The 14,808-nt window shown below is 42.1% G+C and overlaps 1 protein-coding gene across 2 annotated transcripts in view; it reads right to left on the reverse strand.

Annotated features, from left to right (window-relative positions):
- Nucleotides 1-14,808, reverse strand: part of rad52 (RAD52 homolog, DNA repair protein) — a 53,062-nt gene that overhangs the window by 25,495 nt on the left and 12,759 nt on the right. For both annotated transcript variants that reach the window (XM_059978073.1, XM_059978072.1), the window contains exons 3-6: nucleotides 2,361-2,454; nucleotides 1,976-2,043; nucleotides 1,710-1,828; nucleotides 963-1,038 (exon numbers count right to left, since the gene is read on the reverse strand). In XM_059978073.1, coding sequence (XP_059834056.1) covers nucleotides 963-1,038; nucleotides 1,710-1,828; nucleotides 1,976-2,043; nucleotides 2,361-2,454 — 357 coding nt within the window. The remainder of the gene's footprint in view (nucleotides 1-962; nucleotides 1,039-1,709; nucleotides 1,829-1,975; nucleotides 2,044-2,360; nucleotides 2,455-14,808) is intronic.

Raw genomic sequence — 14,808 nt, forward strand, 5'->3', positions numbered from 1 at the left:
TCTCCAATGGCAACACATCCTTTCTGAGATATGGGACCGACGACTGTTAACACACCAAGAGCAGCTTGACTAGTGTCTCCTTGTCTCCTTGCTTTTATATTCTATGCCTCTTGAAATAAATGCCAACACTGCATTTGCCTTCTTTACCACAGACTCAAATTGCAAATTAACCTTCTGCGAATCTTGCCTGAGGACTCCTAAGTCCCGCTAAACCTCTGCTGTTTGAACCTTTTCCGCATTTAGATAATTGCACTATTATTCCTTTTACCAAAATGCATTAGCATACATTTCCCAACAATATACCATCTGCCACTTTTGTGCCCATTCTTCCAATCTGTCCAAGTCCTGCTGCAATCACATTGTTTCCTCAGCACTACCTACCCTTACCCCTCCACTTATCTTCATATCATCCACAAACTTTGCCACAATGCCATCAATTCTAAATCAATGATAAACAATGTGAAAAGTAGCGGTCCCAATACTGACCCCTGAGGAACACCATTAGTCACTGGCAGTCAACCAGAAAAGGCCCCCTTTATTCCCACTCATTGCATCCCGCCCGTCAGCTAATGCGCTATGTCGGTATCTTTTCTGTAACATTGTAGGGTTTTAGTTTGTTAAGCAGCCTCATGTGTGGCATTTCTTGTATTAAATGAGCTTGTTTTAATGCCTTTACTTGTTTAAACTGGAGATAGATCTTAGTCAGTTGTCAGCTGCTTCCAATTATTCATGGGCAGCTTTCCACAACAACATGACGGTGCTATGTTTTGCCACATTTTGGATTTGTGTGGCTTTGGGCAGACACTTCACACTTGCCACACAAGTTAAAATGAATACCAGCAGCACGTACAGATAACTCAAGTGGTGGTCAGTTTGAGCCCATTTGTGGCATTATCCCAGTAAAAGTTCTGTATTTCCATGCAGCAGTTCTCTTATTATACGTATCCCAAATAAATCCTCACCTGCCGGGGTAGTTTATTAACCATTCGCAGGTACTCTTTATCCAGAATACAATTACCCAAGGCATTACCAAAGGATCTGAAATTAAAAAATTCAATGCAGTTACACATTGCTGCTAATATTACCACTAGGCCAGCTACCTGAACTGCCAAATTTTCATTGAATTACTGTGCTTATTTTTCAATTGATCATTATTCTGCAATCAACTTTTCAGTCTGTCAACAGCAAAGGTTAACAATAAAGTAACCCAATAAAGCAACAAATAGACCAATGAGCTTCAAGTACAGGAATTATGTTCGATAATTACAATATTTTAAAGGGGTGTTAAATGTTAGATGTCCAACATCTATCCCTGACTCTCACTTTTCCCATTCATGATTTGATACTTCAGAATTTATGAACTTCAGCACAGGAACTACTCGTCCACACTGACCAATAAGCTAGTCTCATTCGCCATGTTTAAAATCTAATAATACATTAATTCAATATTTTAGTTAACATTTGGACGATTAAGCCTGTTTCCTAAGGGCAAAGTATATTTATCCAATGTCACTGAATCACAATTCACCAGTTTGTGATCACTTACTTACTCTGACAGCTTTTATTGCCACTTTCACCATATCTGTCTTCTCTGGTTGTCAGTTGTCCTCATGGACAACAGTAATTTTACTTTAAACATAATATAATATTAGTTGCCAGAATTTTTCTACTTTTGCTGCACAAAATTTAAAAAAGCGTTTGATAAATACTTCAGAGATCGCTTTAATCCGTCAGTAACTGCTTCCTTCCTGGCCTTCTCCAGGGACATTGCCTTGGATTTCAGTCCCTCACTCACTCCATAACCAACATCTTCATGGAAACTTCCGTCCTGAAGGTCAAGGTATCACACTATTAAAATGCATGTAATATTTACAGAATTACACCCAATACAACTAAAACCAAAATTAATACCATTATTAATTTTCTTGGTTACGTCACATTGACAGACTAGCATTTTAACAAGAATCATTTATACCTTGAGTTGGACCTTTACAAATGCACTGACACCCACATAAAATTTTCCATTAATGAGATCCACAAAATCTGAAAGAAAACATACAACTAAATTAAATCAAACACAGGATTAATGGATTTCTAGCAACATCCATTAAACCATCAATTTGGTTTAATTGTTATGTTACAATTATCAAAATATTTACTGGATACTGCATTTCCTGGTGAAGCTGGTATGTAATGTCACATCTAGCAAACTGGAATTAGATTTGAACTTTGGCTAGATAATCCATTCTATACTCTGAGAAATAATATACATCCATAATTCTGGAACGAACAAATTATCAGATCCTCAGATCCCAAATATTTACTTTGACAATAGCCACAACTAAATTAGTCTTACTCACCAACATTTTGTTGTGTGATGGAATGGGACCACCCATTATATCCAAAAAGTTCATTAGCTAGGTTGACAACTCTGTGACCCTCAATGTAGCAGACCTGATAATGTAGTAAGTGGAATACGTATCAGTGCCACTGTGAAATAATTTGCATTGAAGTCAGAAAAGTTGCACATAAATGAAGAATGGTTCCACAAAGTTTAGGTTAGGATACATGGGCTATTGTTTCATACTGCTGAAAATAGGAATAATTCCTTCGAGGGTCATATTGACAAAAGGAATGTGGTAGAGTGGCATAATGCTGTGCAACTAAAAATGGAAAATGCAAACAGGAAGTATGTTGTAATGTTATGAAGAGAATGGGTTTCTGGTTGCCAAGAGGAATAATACAAATCAAACAATCCATATCTGACTACAACTGAATCATTTTTCTCTTCAATACTGCAAATTAGTGAAGTACATGTTTTTTTGAAGGTTTGCAATGAATACAATTCTAACATTCCTTCTGTTTGTTCTCGATCTTTGCAATCGTCCATGTAAAAAGAATTTTCAATTCTTCTCTCATTATTTACCATTTATATCAAACTGATGATCACTTTTCAATATCTAATATAAACCAAGCAAAACATCATTTCAGCAGTCATTCTGAATAATATCTTAGAAACATAGAAAACCTACAGCACAATACAGGCCCTTCGGCCCACAATGCCATGCCGAACATTACTTACTTTAGAAATTCCCTGGGGTTACCCATAGCCCTCTATTTTTCTAAGCTCCATGTACCTATCCAACAGTCTCTTCAAAGAAGCCTTGGCATCTTTTATAAGTGGGAAGTTCAGTATTGAACACTATGCTCAAGCCAAGGCTTTACTGAAGACTTATGGAGGTTAATCAGGACTTCCCACATTGTGTTAGGTACACAATTTCTAAAGACAAATACACTTTTTAAACATCTCATATAGTGAAGAGATGAAGGAAGGATACTGATAGATAAATGGGTTTAAATGAAAAAGGCCTGATACTGAATTGAGGGAACAACATTTATCAGTACCACACAATTGAGTGCAAAACATGAACATGCAGTAACATGGGGAAAATGGCTCAGCTCAGAAAAATCCAAAATAATACTTCCAGTCACCATACAGTCTAGCATGCTTCAGACATTTGGCATGCTGATGTGTAGAACGGCATCATTTGTCAAACAACAATCAGTGTTTATAGCTAAAATAATCATATTTGTCTAGTTTAGAAACATTATTGTCTATTCACAGAGAACAGTGTGACCTATTCGCTATAGCTGTTCTATTTAAAGGTCTACTTAGCCATTTACCTCTTACTTCTAAGGTCTGCTTTGCCTCTGACATCTGACCCAAATCTCTAAATTGTGCACCATAGTAGAACCAACAGATAATTACTGGAAAAATGGGAGTGCCCCTCATCTGACAGGCTAGTACTGTGGAACATTTCAAAACGTGTCTTAAAAACCTATTTTTTAATTTGGCCTACTTGTAGGATTACTTAATGCTCGTTGAAAATGATTACATTTATATAATGTACAAACGTAATAATACTACTTATGTAGCACCTTTCATACATTAAAATGCAGGCTCAAAATGCTTTACATAGATTATAAAGGTAAATCATAAAAATACATAAAAATACAAGACAGAATTGGAAATCATAAGTAAAGACAGACATTATACAGAATAAAATTTAATTGAATGTACCAAATTATATAAATGTAATCATTTTCAACAAGCATTAAGAAATCCTACAAGTAGGCCAAATTAAAAAATAGGTTTTTAAGACATGTTTTGAAATGTTCCACAGAACTCGCCTGTCAGATGAGGGGCACTTCCATTTCTCCAGTAATTATCAGTTGGTTCTACTATGGTGCACAACTTAGAGATATGGGTCAGATGTCAGAGGCAAAGCAGACAAATCCAGGGGCATGGGCTGCAAACAATGGAGATGATTGTAACACATACAAAATGCTGGAACAAATCAGCAGGTCAGGCAGCATCTAAGGAAAGGAAAAAGAGTTGATGTTTTGAGTCAAAAGTCTTCATCAGGACTGGAAAGAAAAGGGGAAGAAATCAGAATGGGGGTGATTGGATGTAAAACACTGCTGACTCACAGGAAGGAATTCAGCAGTTTCTCTGGGAAGATTGCATTGAGTCAAGTTCGAACTGAATTTAGAACACAAGTGGAGAAGAGTATCTCCCCTTCTAGTTTTGTATGGGGCAGCGGTGATGCACCATCAATAACTCACTCTGAGACATAAGGCGAGATATCGGCTTTTATTGACTGGAAGAAGGAACAAACAGTGAGTGACCACCATACTACATCCTGGAGACTGAGAGGCCGGGCTCAGGCCTTGATCGCCTTTATACAGGGGTTTGTGGGAGGAGCCACAGGACCAGTCAGCAGGGGGTGTGTCCAGACAGGTATATGTAATTCACCACATTCACCCCGCCTTTGTTTTAAACAGTCCCCATGTGGCGAAGTTTCTTACAGGTTAAGTCTATCAGGTGGTCGAATCTGTCGCTGCGATCTACGTAGCACCGGCTGTGATTGTACAGATGCCGGTGGTGGTGCTTGCACTGGATCCGGCCTAATTGGCGGTGTCAGCCCACTAGGCGTCAGTGATCCCTCATGCATGTGCGAGGTGCCTGGTATATATGCGTACGAAACGCCCGGTATATGAGTGTCGTGAGGAGTCTGTGTAGGGCCTGGTGTGCGCGGTGTCACCTCGGGTACAGGGTTCATAGTTACCGGAGAGTGTTCAGGGTAGTGGTCTGCTGCACCTGCGGGCGCCAGGTCGCGGACGGAGACCGTGTCCTCCCGCCCATCAGGTAAGACCACGTAGGCATACTGGGGGTTCGCATGTAGAAGGTGAACCCTCTCGACCAGCGTATTTAGTACGCCTCACATGTTTCCGGAGCAGCACTGGCCCTGGGGACGTCAACCAAACTGCTAGGGTGGTCCCAGTGACAGACTTCCTGGGAAAAGAGAATAGGTGTTCGTGAGGGGTGGCATTGGTGGACGTACATAACAGAGAGCGGATAGAGTGGAGTGCCTCAGGGAGGACCTCCTGCCATCGAGAGACCGGCAACCCTTCTGACTTAAGGGCTAAAAGTGTGGCCTTCCACACTGTGGCATTCTCCCTCTCCACCTGTCCATTTCCCCGGGGATTATAACTCGTGGTCCAACTAGTAGCAATGCCCCTAGCTAGCAGGTATTGGCGCAGCTCGTCACTCATAAAGGAGGACCCTCTATCACTGTGGATATAGCAGGGATATCCGAACAGAGTGAAGAGCTGGCGCAGGGCTTTTATGACGGATGTGGTAGTGGTGTTGGGGCAGGGAATGGCAAAGGGGAACCGCGAGTACTCGTCGATAATATTGAGAAAATAGACATTGCGGTCGATGGAGGGAAGGGGCGGTCCTCTGGGCGGATGGGGAGCTGGTGATAAGCGGATTTCAGATCTATTGTCGAGTACACCTTGTACTGAGCTATCTGGTTGACCATATCCGCGATGCGGGGTAGGGGGTACGTGTCAAGCTGCGTGAACCTATTGATGGTTTGACTATAGTCCACGACCGTCCTATCTTTCTGCCCAGTCCGAACAACAACCACCTGGGCCCTCCAAGGACTCGTGCTTGGCTCAATGATCCCCTCCCTGAGCAGCCGCTGCACCTCTGACTGAATGAAGGCCCTGTCCCCCGTGCTGTACCTCCTGCTTTTAGTTGCCACAGGTTTACAGTCGGGGGTCAGGTTGGCGAACAGCGTCGGGAGAGGGACCTTGAGGGTGGAGAGACTGCAAGTGGTGTCGGTAGCGCAGCTGTCGGCATGGTGCTGAGTGGGATGTGTGGGCTGGTGTGTGTGTGTGGTCAGTAGCGGGGTTTATGACGAAGTCCCACAAAACTGAGGATTCCTGACAGTGAGTGGTGGGAGGGGCCCGTCATATGCCATAGTCACACTTTCGAGATGGCTCTGGAAGTCCAGCCCCAATAGCACAGGTGCGCACAGTTTAGGCATGACCAGTAGTGCAAAGTTCCGATATTCTGTGCCTTGTACCACCAATGTTGCTACACAACCCACCTGGATGTCTGTGGAATGCAACCCAGAAGCCAAATTGATCCTCTGACTTACCGGCCATGTCACCAGTCCGCAGCATTGCACTGTGTCCGGGTCAATAAAACTCTCAGTGCTGCCTGTGTCAAACAGGCATCTAGTCCTGTGCCCCTCCACCAGGATGTCCATCATTGACCTTGCAAGCTGGTGTGGGGTGCTTTGGTCGAGGGTTACGGTGGCCAGAGTTGAGCCGTCTTGGTGCCCGGTAAGCACCGGCAGGTCGGGGGCGGGGCATGTTGATGCCGACAAAGATGGCTGCCCACATTCGGGCACGCAAGATGGCTGCCCCCATGTCTCACACGGGTAGGGGGCAGGGCATGTTGACGCCGACAAAGATGGCCGCGCACATCTGGGCATGCAAGATGGCGGCCCCCATGTCTCACCCGCAGCACTGCACTCCGCTCATAGTTTAGACTTACAGACCTTGGCAAAATGGCCCTGCTTTCCGCAGCTGGAGCATGTCGCTTCTCGCGCCGGGCAGCGTTGTTGGGGATGTTTTCCGACTCCGCAGAAATAACACAGCACGGGCTTTTGACAGGCCGCAGCCGTGGTCAGGTTCGGGGAGCTCGTGGAATCGTGACTGGCAGCGGCGTTGGCGAATTCGCTTGTGGGAACCAGCTGGACAGCATCAGCGTTGTGCAGAGCAGCTTCCAGAGTGTCGGCCGTCTCGATCGCTGAGCGTAAGGTAAGATTGGCTTTTTCCAGCAACCTCTGACGCACGTACACTGACCTCAGTCCTGTCACAAAGGCGTCTCGTACTAGCAGCTCCGCATGCTGTTCTGCCGTGAGCGTTTTGCAGTCACAAGTTCGGACGAGTGTCTGTAGTGCTCGGAGAAACTCGGCGCTCGATTCTCCAGGCCGCTGTCGTCGCATAGCTAAACAATGTTTTGCGTAGACGGTGTTCACCGGCCGCAGGAACTGTCTTTTGAGGGCGTCCAGTGCCCCTTCGTAGGTCGACAGGTCCCTGATAAATGAATAAACTTTTGGGGCGATTCTCAAGAGGAGAATTCTGTGCTTAATGGCGGGTTCATTTGCACGAACCTCCTCCAAGTATGATTGGAAGAATGCAAGCCAGAGTTCAAAAGCAAGAGCTGCTTCAGGGTCTTGGGGGTCCAAATCCAATCTTTCCGGACGCAAAACGGTTTCCATGTTTTAAAACTTCCAGTCAAGAAAATTGATGCACCATCAATAACTCACTCTGAGACGTAAGGCGAGATATCGGCTTTTATTGACTGGAAGAAGGAACAAGCAGTGAGTGACCACCATACTACATCCTGGAGACTGAGAGGCTGGGCTCAGGCCTTTATCGTCTTTATACCGGGGTCTGTGGGAGGAGCCACAGGAGCAGTCAGCAGGGGGCGTGTCCAGACAGGTATATGTAGTTCACAACAAGCGGCAACATGATTAGGTACAGTTCTTAACTTGCTCCCTTGAAGAGTTCATATGCGAGTAACGTCAGCTAATCTAACACTTCAGGAACAAGGTGTCTGAACTTGAGGAGGAGGTAGCTGACTTGCGACGTTGTAGAGTATTGGCAGTTATGTTCCAGATGTCCTTTAGGGAGATAGTGTGAACTCCAAAAGAGCCATGGGTTGAGACTCCATACCAGAAAGAAAGAGACAGGTGGGGGACCGTGGGAAAGAAGCAGAAGGTAAGAGGTGCACACTATCTAGGGGCATCAACCCCAGAGTTAGAAGTGTCCAACCATTTTAAACATCTAGTGATGCTCAGCGACGCTGGTAGGCAAGACAGAGGAACCCCACAGGACCCTCTCTAATCCTAAACCTAATCCTCGCAAAAAGGACGTAATGATAGTAGGGGGACTCAATTATCAGAAGGGATTGAGAATCAGGTGTGTACTGACAAGGAGTCTTGTACACGTAGGGGACTTCCCTGGACAAGTAGATAAGCTCCTAGCCAGAACTGTGGTGGATCCAGTAGTCATTGTCCACATTAGAGCAAGTGGCACAGGTAAGAGCAGACTGTCAGTTCTGCAAGAGTTAGCTGGGAAACGTAGGGCCAGAACTGACAAGGTGGCTTTCTCAGAAGTTCTGCCTGTGCCACGCTCCAGTCCAGGTAAGATGGAGAAGATAGGACGATTTAACATGTGGCTCAAATCATGGTGTAGGTGAGGGGGGCATATGTGTATGGGACATTGGGGCTCCTTCTGGGGCAGATGGACCTATACCAGGGGTCGGCAACCCACGGCTCCGGAGCCGCATTCGACTCTTTCATCTCTTTGCTGCGGCTCCCCGTGGTTTGTTAGATTTTGAAATGTAATTCGAAATTTGAAGATTATGGTGATCTTGTACAATCTAAAAACGTTGTGGAGACCCCATTTCCTGGCACATCCGAACCGGCTCACAATTGGCCACTGTTCCGGCTAAGGGAGATAGCCTATGGGGGTTTGTGAGTACGTGTCTTTTGGAGCATCCGCACCCACGGGGATGGTTTGAGGGAGGCTTTAAAGCAAGGCTGTTTAGTTCGAATAAAGTTACCTTTGACTGCAGTATCTTTATTTTAGCGCTGCGTGTAGCGCTACACCGTTACAACGTGTTTTTCATCGCTATTAATATACATCACCACTGCCAATGCCTGACACCCGCCAGTGCGCGCTTTCTTTTAATTCTTTGATCCAAGGTAGGCTAACTATGGAGTAACCTTCAACCCAATGTCTTTTATTCAGAGTTCAAAATGTTTTTGTTGCATGCAGAAATGTAATTTCGTTTTCTCTGGCGGAGTTCATCAATTTCATAAATGCAACGCATTATAGTTTGTTTATACATAGCATAAAGGCAAAAAAAAACGTTGTATGCAGTGTTATTTCATTTTAAATGTCAAACGGGTTTTGTGGCTCCCAGTGTTTTCTTTTCTGTGGGAAATGGGTCCATATTGGCACTTTCAGTGGTAAACGTTGCCGACCCCTGACCTATACCATTGGAACGGGTTGCATTTGAATCAGAGGGGCACTAATGTACTGGGTGGGCATATGCTTCAGTTAGTTGAGGACAGTTTAAATTAGGGAATGGGGAGGTGGGGGTGACAGGGAACTTACAACATGCAGGCTTAACAGTGGAGAATAACATTATGTCATAAACCAATTATAGGCTCAAAAATATTAAAATGAATTGGAATAAGATGAAAAACATTCGTAATAGACTAAGGATGGCCTGTGTAAAGGAAGAAATAGTAAGAATAAAATAAATGAGCTGGAATTATATGCACATTTGATATAATAGCAATAACTGAAATCTGGCCTACCTTAAAGGATGGTGATTAACATAGTATTAAAGGAAAGATAGCCAAGATTGTAAAGGTGAAGAGAGAATTTAAACATGAGCTTGCTTATGATAGGAGATGAATCGAGACTTTGTGAAGTACCTGGGTGAACATTGAAAGCTGTAAGGACAAAGGAATAACAGTGGTGTATGCTTTGGAACCCCTAATGCTGATAGTGATTTTAATAAACAACTATCAGCGTATTATCAAAAGCATGTTCTGAGGGTGATGTTATACTTATGGGTTACATAACTTTCTCAAAAATTGAGTGAGAGAACCCAGTGACTAATGGATTACAGGAAAGTGAATTCATTGAGTTATTGAAAGATTGTTTTTTGACGCAGTATGTTAATGCACCAACTAGAAGAGAGGCCTGTCTGTATTTTGTTACGTTCGTAGCCCCCTCCTTTGTGAGAATCGCAAGATCACTTTTGGGTTGGGTAAAGGGGCCTAAGAAAGGGGAACAGATGTGCAGGCTGGCTCGTTTCCCCGGAGATGTAAAGCTACGGGACATGGCCATTGTCTCCGGAAGACCAAGTTGTGTATTGGGTACTGTACTATTCATTGAAGCCCCTCAGGGGATGACCAGAGTGGGCTGGTTGAGGGATTGCATCATCCCAACCTGATTGACATCTGAGACCCTGTGAGGAAGTATAAAAGAGGGTCTGGGGGGAACAACCCCTTCAGACGCACCAGAAGAAACATTAAGCGACCATGTAACAGCAGGAAGTCATCTGAAGGAAGCCATGTGCATTCGATTCCGTGGCTGGAACTGGTGGCTGGAACCAACAGAAAACAGCTTTTAGCTAACAACGGGGAAGCCCGCTCCCCTGACTCAATGGATGGGCATCATAAAAGACTTGGGGCAAGTTAAACCACATCGTTTTTAAACCCAACAACGCTGCAGCTTGAGCGAACTGATAGTGACTGTTATCTTTCCATCGGACAATACATTATCCCCTAGACAACGACAGAATGATTTCTTATTGATTATTATTATACCCGCGTGCTAGATTTAGTATTGATGACGTATATTATCTGTATGTTTGCATTAATCTTATTTTTGTGCCCTTTAGCAATAAATACTTTTAAAAATAGTACCATCAGACTTCAACGGACCTCTCTATCTTTGCTGGTAAGTGATCCAGTTACCGGAATTCGTAACAATTTGATATTCTGTAACAATCACGATAGAATTTTGAGTACGAAAGTTGTTGTGCCTTTAGGAACAAGTGAAGTTTTTTGGGAGAGTATATCGGTAAAAACCAAAGCCATTAAATTGAATTTCAGAAATGCAAAGTTCGTGCAGATGTAGCAAAGACTTCGGAAGGTACACTGCAATGAACTGTTTGAAGTTGTGTCAATTGAGGAACAATGGGGTGGATTTAAAGAGCTAAAACACAGTGCCGGAAATGTTCATACCCAAGGTTGGGAGGAGCAATAAAAACAATAGATCAATGACATGGATGAATAGAGACAGACATAAAAAATTATTGAAGAAAAGACAGCTATATAAGGAATACATAAAAAATATCAATTATGTTAGCCATAGGGCATATGAAAACATGAGTTATAGTCAGGGAAATTTGGATTGCCAAAAGGCAAGGTTGAAAAGGATATTGCTGTTAATGCTAAGAATGACCCCAAGAGATTTTAGTAAAAGAAAAGTCAAGGAGGAAGTTAAGTGTATTGGTAATAACAAATGGGGTGTTAAGTTATGCAGAGAAGGACATAGCAGATACTCTAAACTCTTATTTTGCTGAAGTATTCACTTGCAAAAGTGTTGGCAATATGCCAGTAAGTGCACAGAAAAATTAAGGCTGTTTTAAGTGACTTAGGTATCTTAGAACTGACCCTGGTAACTATAGACCTTTAAGCTTAATGTGTATCACAGGCAAGATAATGAAGAATGAGATAGAAAAGCAGCTGATAAGAACATGTTTGTTAGCAGAAAGCCAGCATGGGTTCAGAAAGAGGAAATTGTTTTACTAATATATTGGAGGTCTATGAAGAGGCAACTAAAATGTATGATAACAATAGAGCAGCTGATATAATTTACTTGGACTTTCAGAAGGCTTTTGACAAGGTACCCCACAAGAGCTTATTAATAAAATTACAGGAGGTAGGGATTTAGCGTAAGGTGTGTGAAGGGATACAATATTGGCTCAAAAAAAGCAGAAGCAAACAAGCTATGGTGGTAGGATCAGCCCTAACAGGATCACTTTGACTGAAAGAAAGCTTTAATTTATATCTAAAGCAGTTAAGATATGGAGTGCTTACTGCAGAATCTAAAAATTATGGCTGTTGGGTCCTTTCTGTCATAGGCCAGATAAAGTGTACCACGAAAGTGCGGGGAGTATGACTCATTATGAATGATTCTTCCTAGCAATTCACACCTCAATGTAAATCTAAGTAGTCAGAATATAGTATGGGGGAGGAACCACACTGAAGGATTTGTATGCACTCAAATACTTTCAACATGCACTGATATCCATATTTCAGCAAAGGTAACAACTGGTTCCCACAGGGTGGGATACTTGCTCCTCCAGATTGGTGGGTCTTTGGAAAGAGAATGGTCTCCTTCCAGTTATTGGCAAGGACAAATTGTGGGCTGTCCTGTTTTGCAAGATGGAGAAAAAGTTAAAGTCAAAGTACAATGTACTATTATGGCTTTGTATGATGTAGACTCTCAGTTGTAAAGAAAACCTGAGGCAGCAAGGAGAGCAATAAGGGTGTCACATTAGGATAATGTTCATGAATGAAAAAGTTAAGTTTGCTATCTCAATAAACACAAGCAAGCCATCCTGAGCAACTGCCTATGAGAAGTAGGCTGCGAGAACAGTTAATGCTACAGTAGTTTGTTTCAGAGCCATTCTCGTTGTTGGTGAAATTTGCGAATTTCAATTTGTGAATTAATTTCCTAAGCAGGTCAAATTTGTTAAATACTTCCTAGATCAAACCTTCATCCTTGATAATTCATGTAATTTCTTTCCACATTGTCCTTTGGTGTATGTGAATTGCTTTGGTTTTGATCATTTGGCTGTCATAGGAAGCATGACTCCATCGTGAGGGAGTTTCTTGTAGATTGGCCTCAAAAGGACATGGCTTTGCTTCACTTTCTGCTCCACTAAAGATATAAAAGTCAATGACTGTGTAGTCTGAGGCATGTGACATTCTACCTACCCTTCCACAGCCTCGTAGACCTTTTTCAGCTAAGATGAGCACATAAATGCACTTAAGATAATTTCATTGAGAAGTGCCCTTTAAGGCCTGATGTCAATTACCAGATGTGTAAGTGGCCCAGTGAAAAGCATTATGCTGCTAATCAAAGGAAAATGTGAAAAACCAAGGAATATGAATCACGTCTCAGTATGCATTTTCATAGAAACGATGAAGAAAACTGTACACAATTTGCACTAACATGAGCAAAAGAAAATGCCAGAAACGTTCAGGTGAGGTCACATCTGTGGGAACAAAAACAGAGTGAACATTTCCGATCAAAGGTGTTTCAAGCACATTTTGACTTGGGTTAACAGTGTAAACTCCCGTTTAGGAGTGATAATAATTTTTTACATAGAAGTTCAGGTATTTAGATTCGGGAGCACAAGAATATACTGGGCCCCAAATAAAATAGGCCAGGAATATTTGTGCATGATGACAGGCAATAGAGCAAAGAAAAAGACTGGCTGGTAAACAGAACAGCATGACTCTGTCAGTTAACAATATAATGACTTGACAGGAAAATTGATGACAAGGGTGCAAAAAGGTTAAAATATTAAGCATGAATATGAAAAAAATCAAAAGGAAATTAGATACAAAGTGGGAGTGAGGTAGCAAACGGAAAGAAACTACAATAAAAAGAATGGGGTTTACATTCAAAATTATTCTTTCAAAGTTCTAATTCTGTGAAGGATGCCTGTTACTCTAAATGACATCTGATGGCGTGTACAAAAAGAGTGTTGACAAATACAAGCCAACTTGTGAAAGACTAATTCAGCCTGACTGTGTCCAGGTTCTTGAGTTCCAGAATGCGTGGAATCAAATACTTCACTGAGAAATTGGATTATACCTGAACCGAAGCACCCAAATCCCTACCTTACTGTTGATAAAAAAAGAGTCAATTTGAGCAAGTGCAAGTTGTGCAGAGTTTTCAATAATTGAAAATGCATAGCTGATTGCCCAAGGATACATGTCCCTTGATAATCCCTGGGGAAAAGATTAACAGATGGAATACAATAAGGGAGGTGAAAAATTACTCGTTTGGTAGAGAAAAAAAATAAAAATAAAGGAATTTTGTTCAGATAGATATTTTGTTCCAATTGTGTTCTTCTAAAATTTGGGCATAATTTTTCATATTTTTCTCGTGAATGCTGCTTTTCTGATACAACATGCCTGCCATTCTACAACAAACAAGTTTGTCATTGCAATTGCAGATACATGCACTTGTGCACATGACAATAAACTTGACTGTGACTCTCCATTCCACAGGCTTCTCCGGTCTTTTATGTGGCATTTTGTGCAATACTTAAAACCACATGGGCAATATCTACTCAATTATATTAATCAACCTCTGGTACTTTGAAAAAATCAATTACATTAGTTAAAGACACTCTTGCCCATTTTCCCTTATTAATGTTTCAAAAATGTTACCCATCACTGAAATTAAACTGACTGCCCTACAGTTAACCCTTAATCAATTTATCACTTTGAAATCCTCTCACACTATCTTATATCTAGGAAGATTAGGATTATTACACTGGACAATAAATTTTTTGAAAATGTTCCTTCCTCAGAAAAGTCTTTTCTTTATGATAGACTGCTTGAAGCCGAACACAAGTATAATTTAAGAATATTTGTATCATGTAGGAATTTAGAGAAACAAAAAGTTAACAATATAGGCAGTCCCCGGGTTATGAACCCGTTCCTGAGCCCGTTTTTAAGTCGGATTTGTACGTAAGTCGGAACAGGTATATCCGGTATTATTTAGCGTCAGTTAGACAAACGCTTGTCTTAGTATATAGTATATATTTTACCTTTC

The sequence above is a fragment of the Hypanus sabinus genome, chromosome 8 (assembly GCF_030144855.1).
Source record: "Hypanus sabinus isolate sHypSab1 chromosome 8, sHypSab1.hap1, whole genome shotgun sequence".
Taxonomy (NCBI): domain Eukaryota; kingdom Metazoa; phylum Chordata; class Chondrichthyes; order Myliobatiformes; family Dasyatidae; genus Hypanus; species Hypanus sabinus.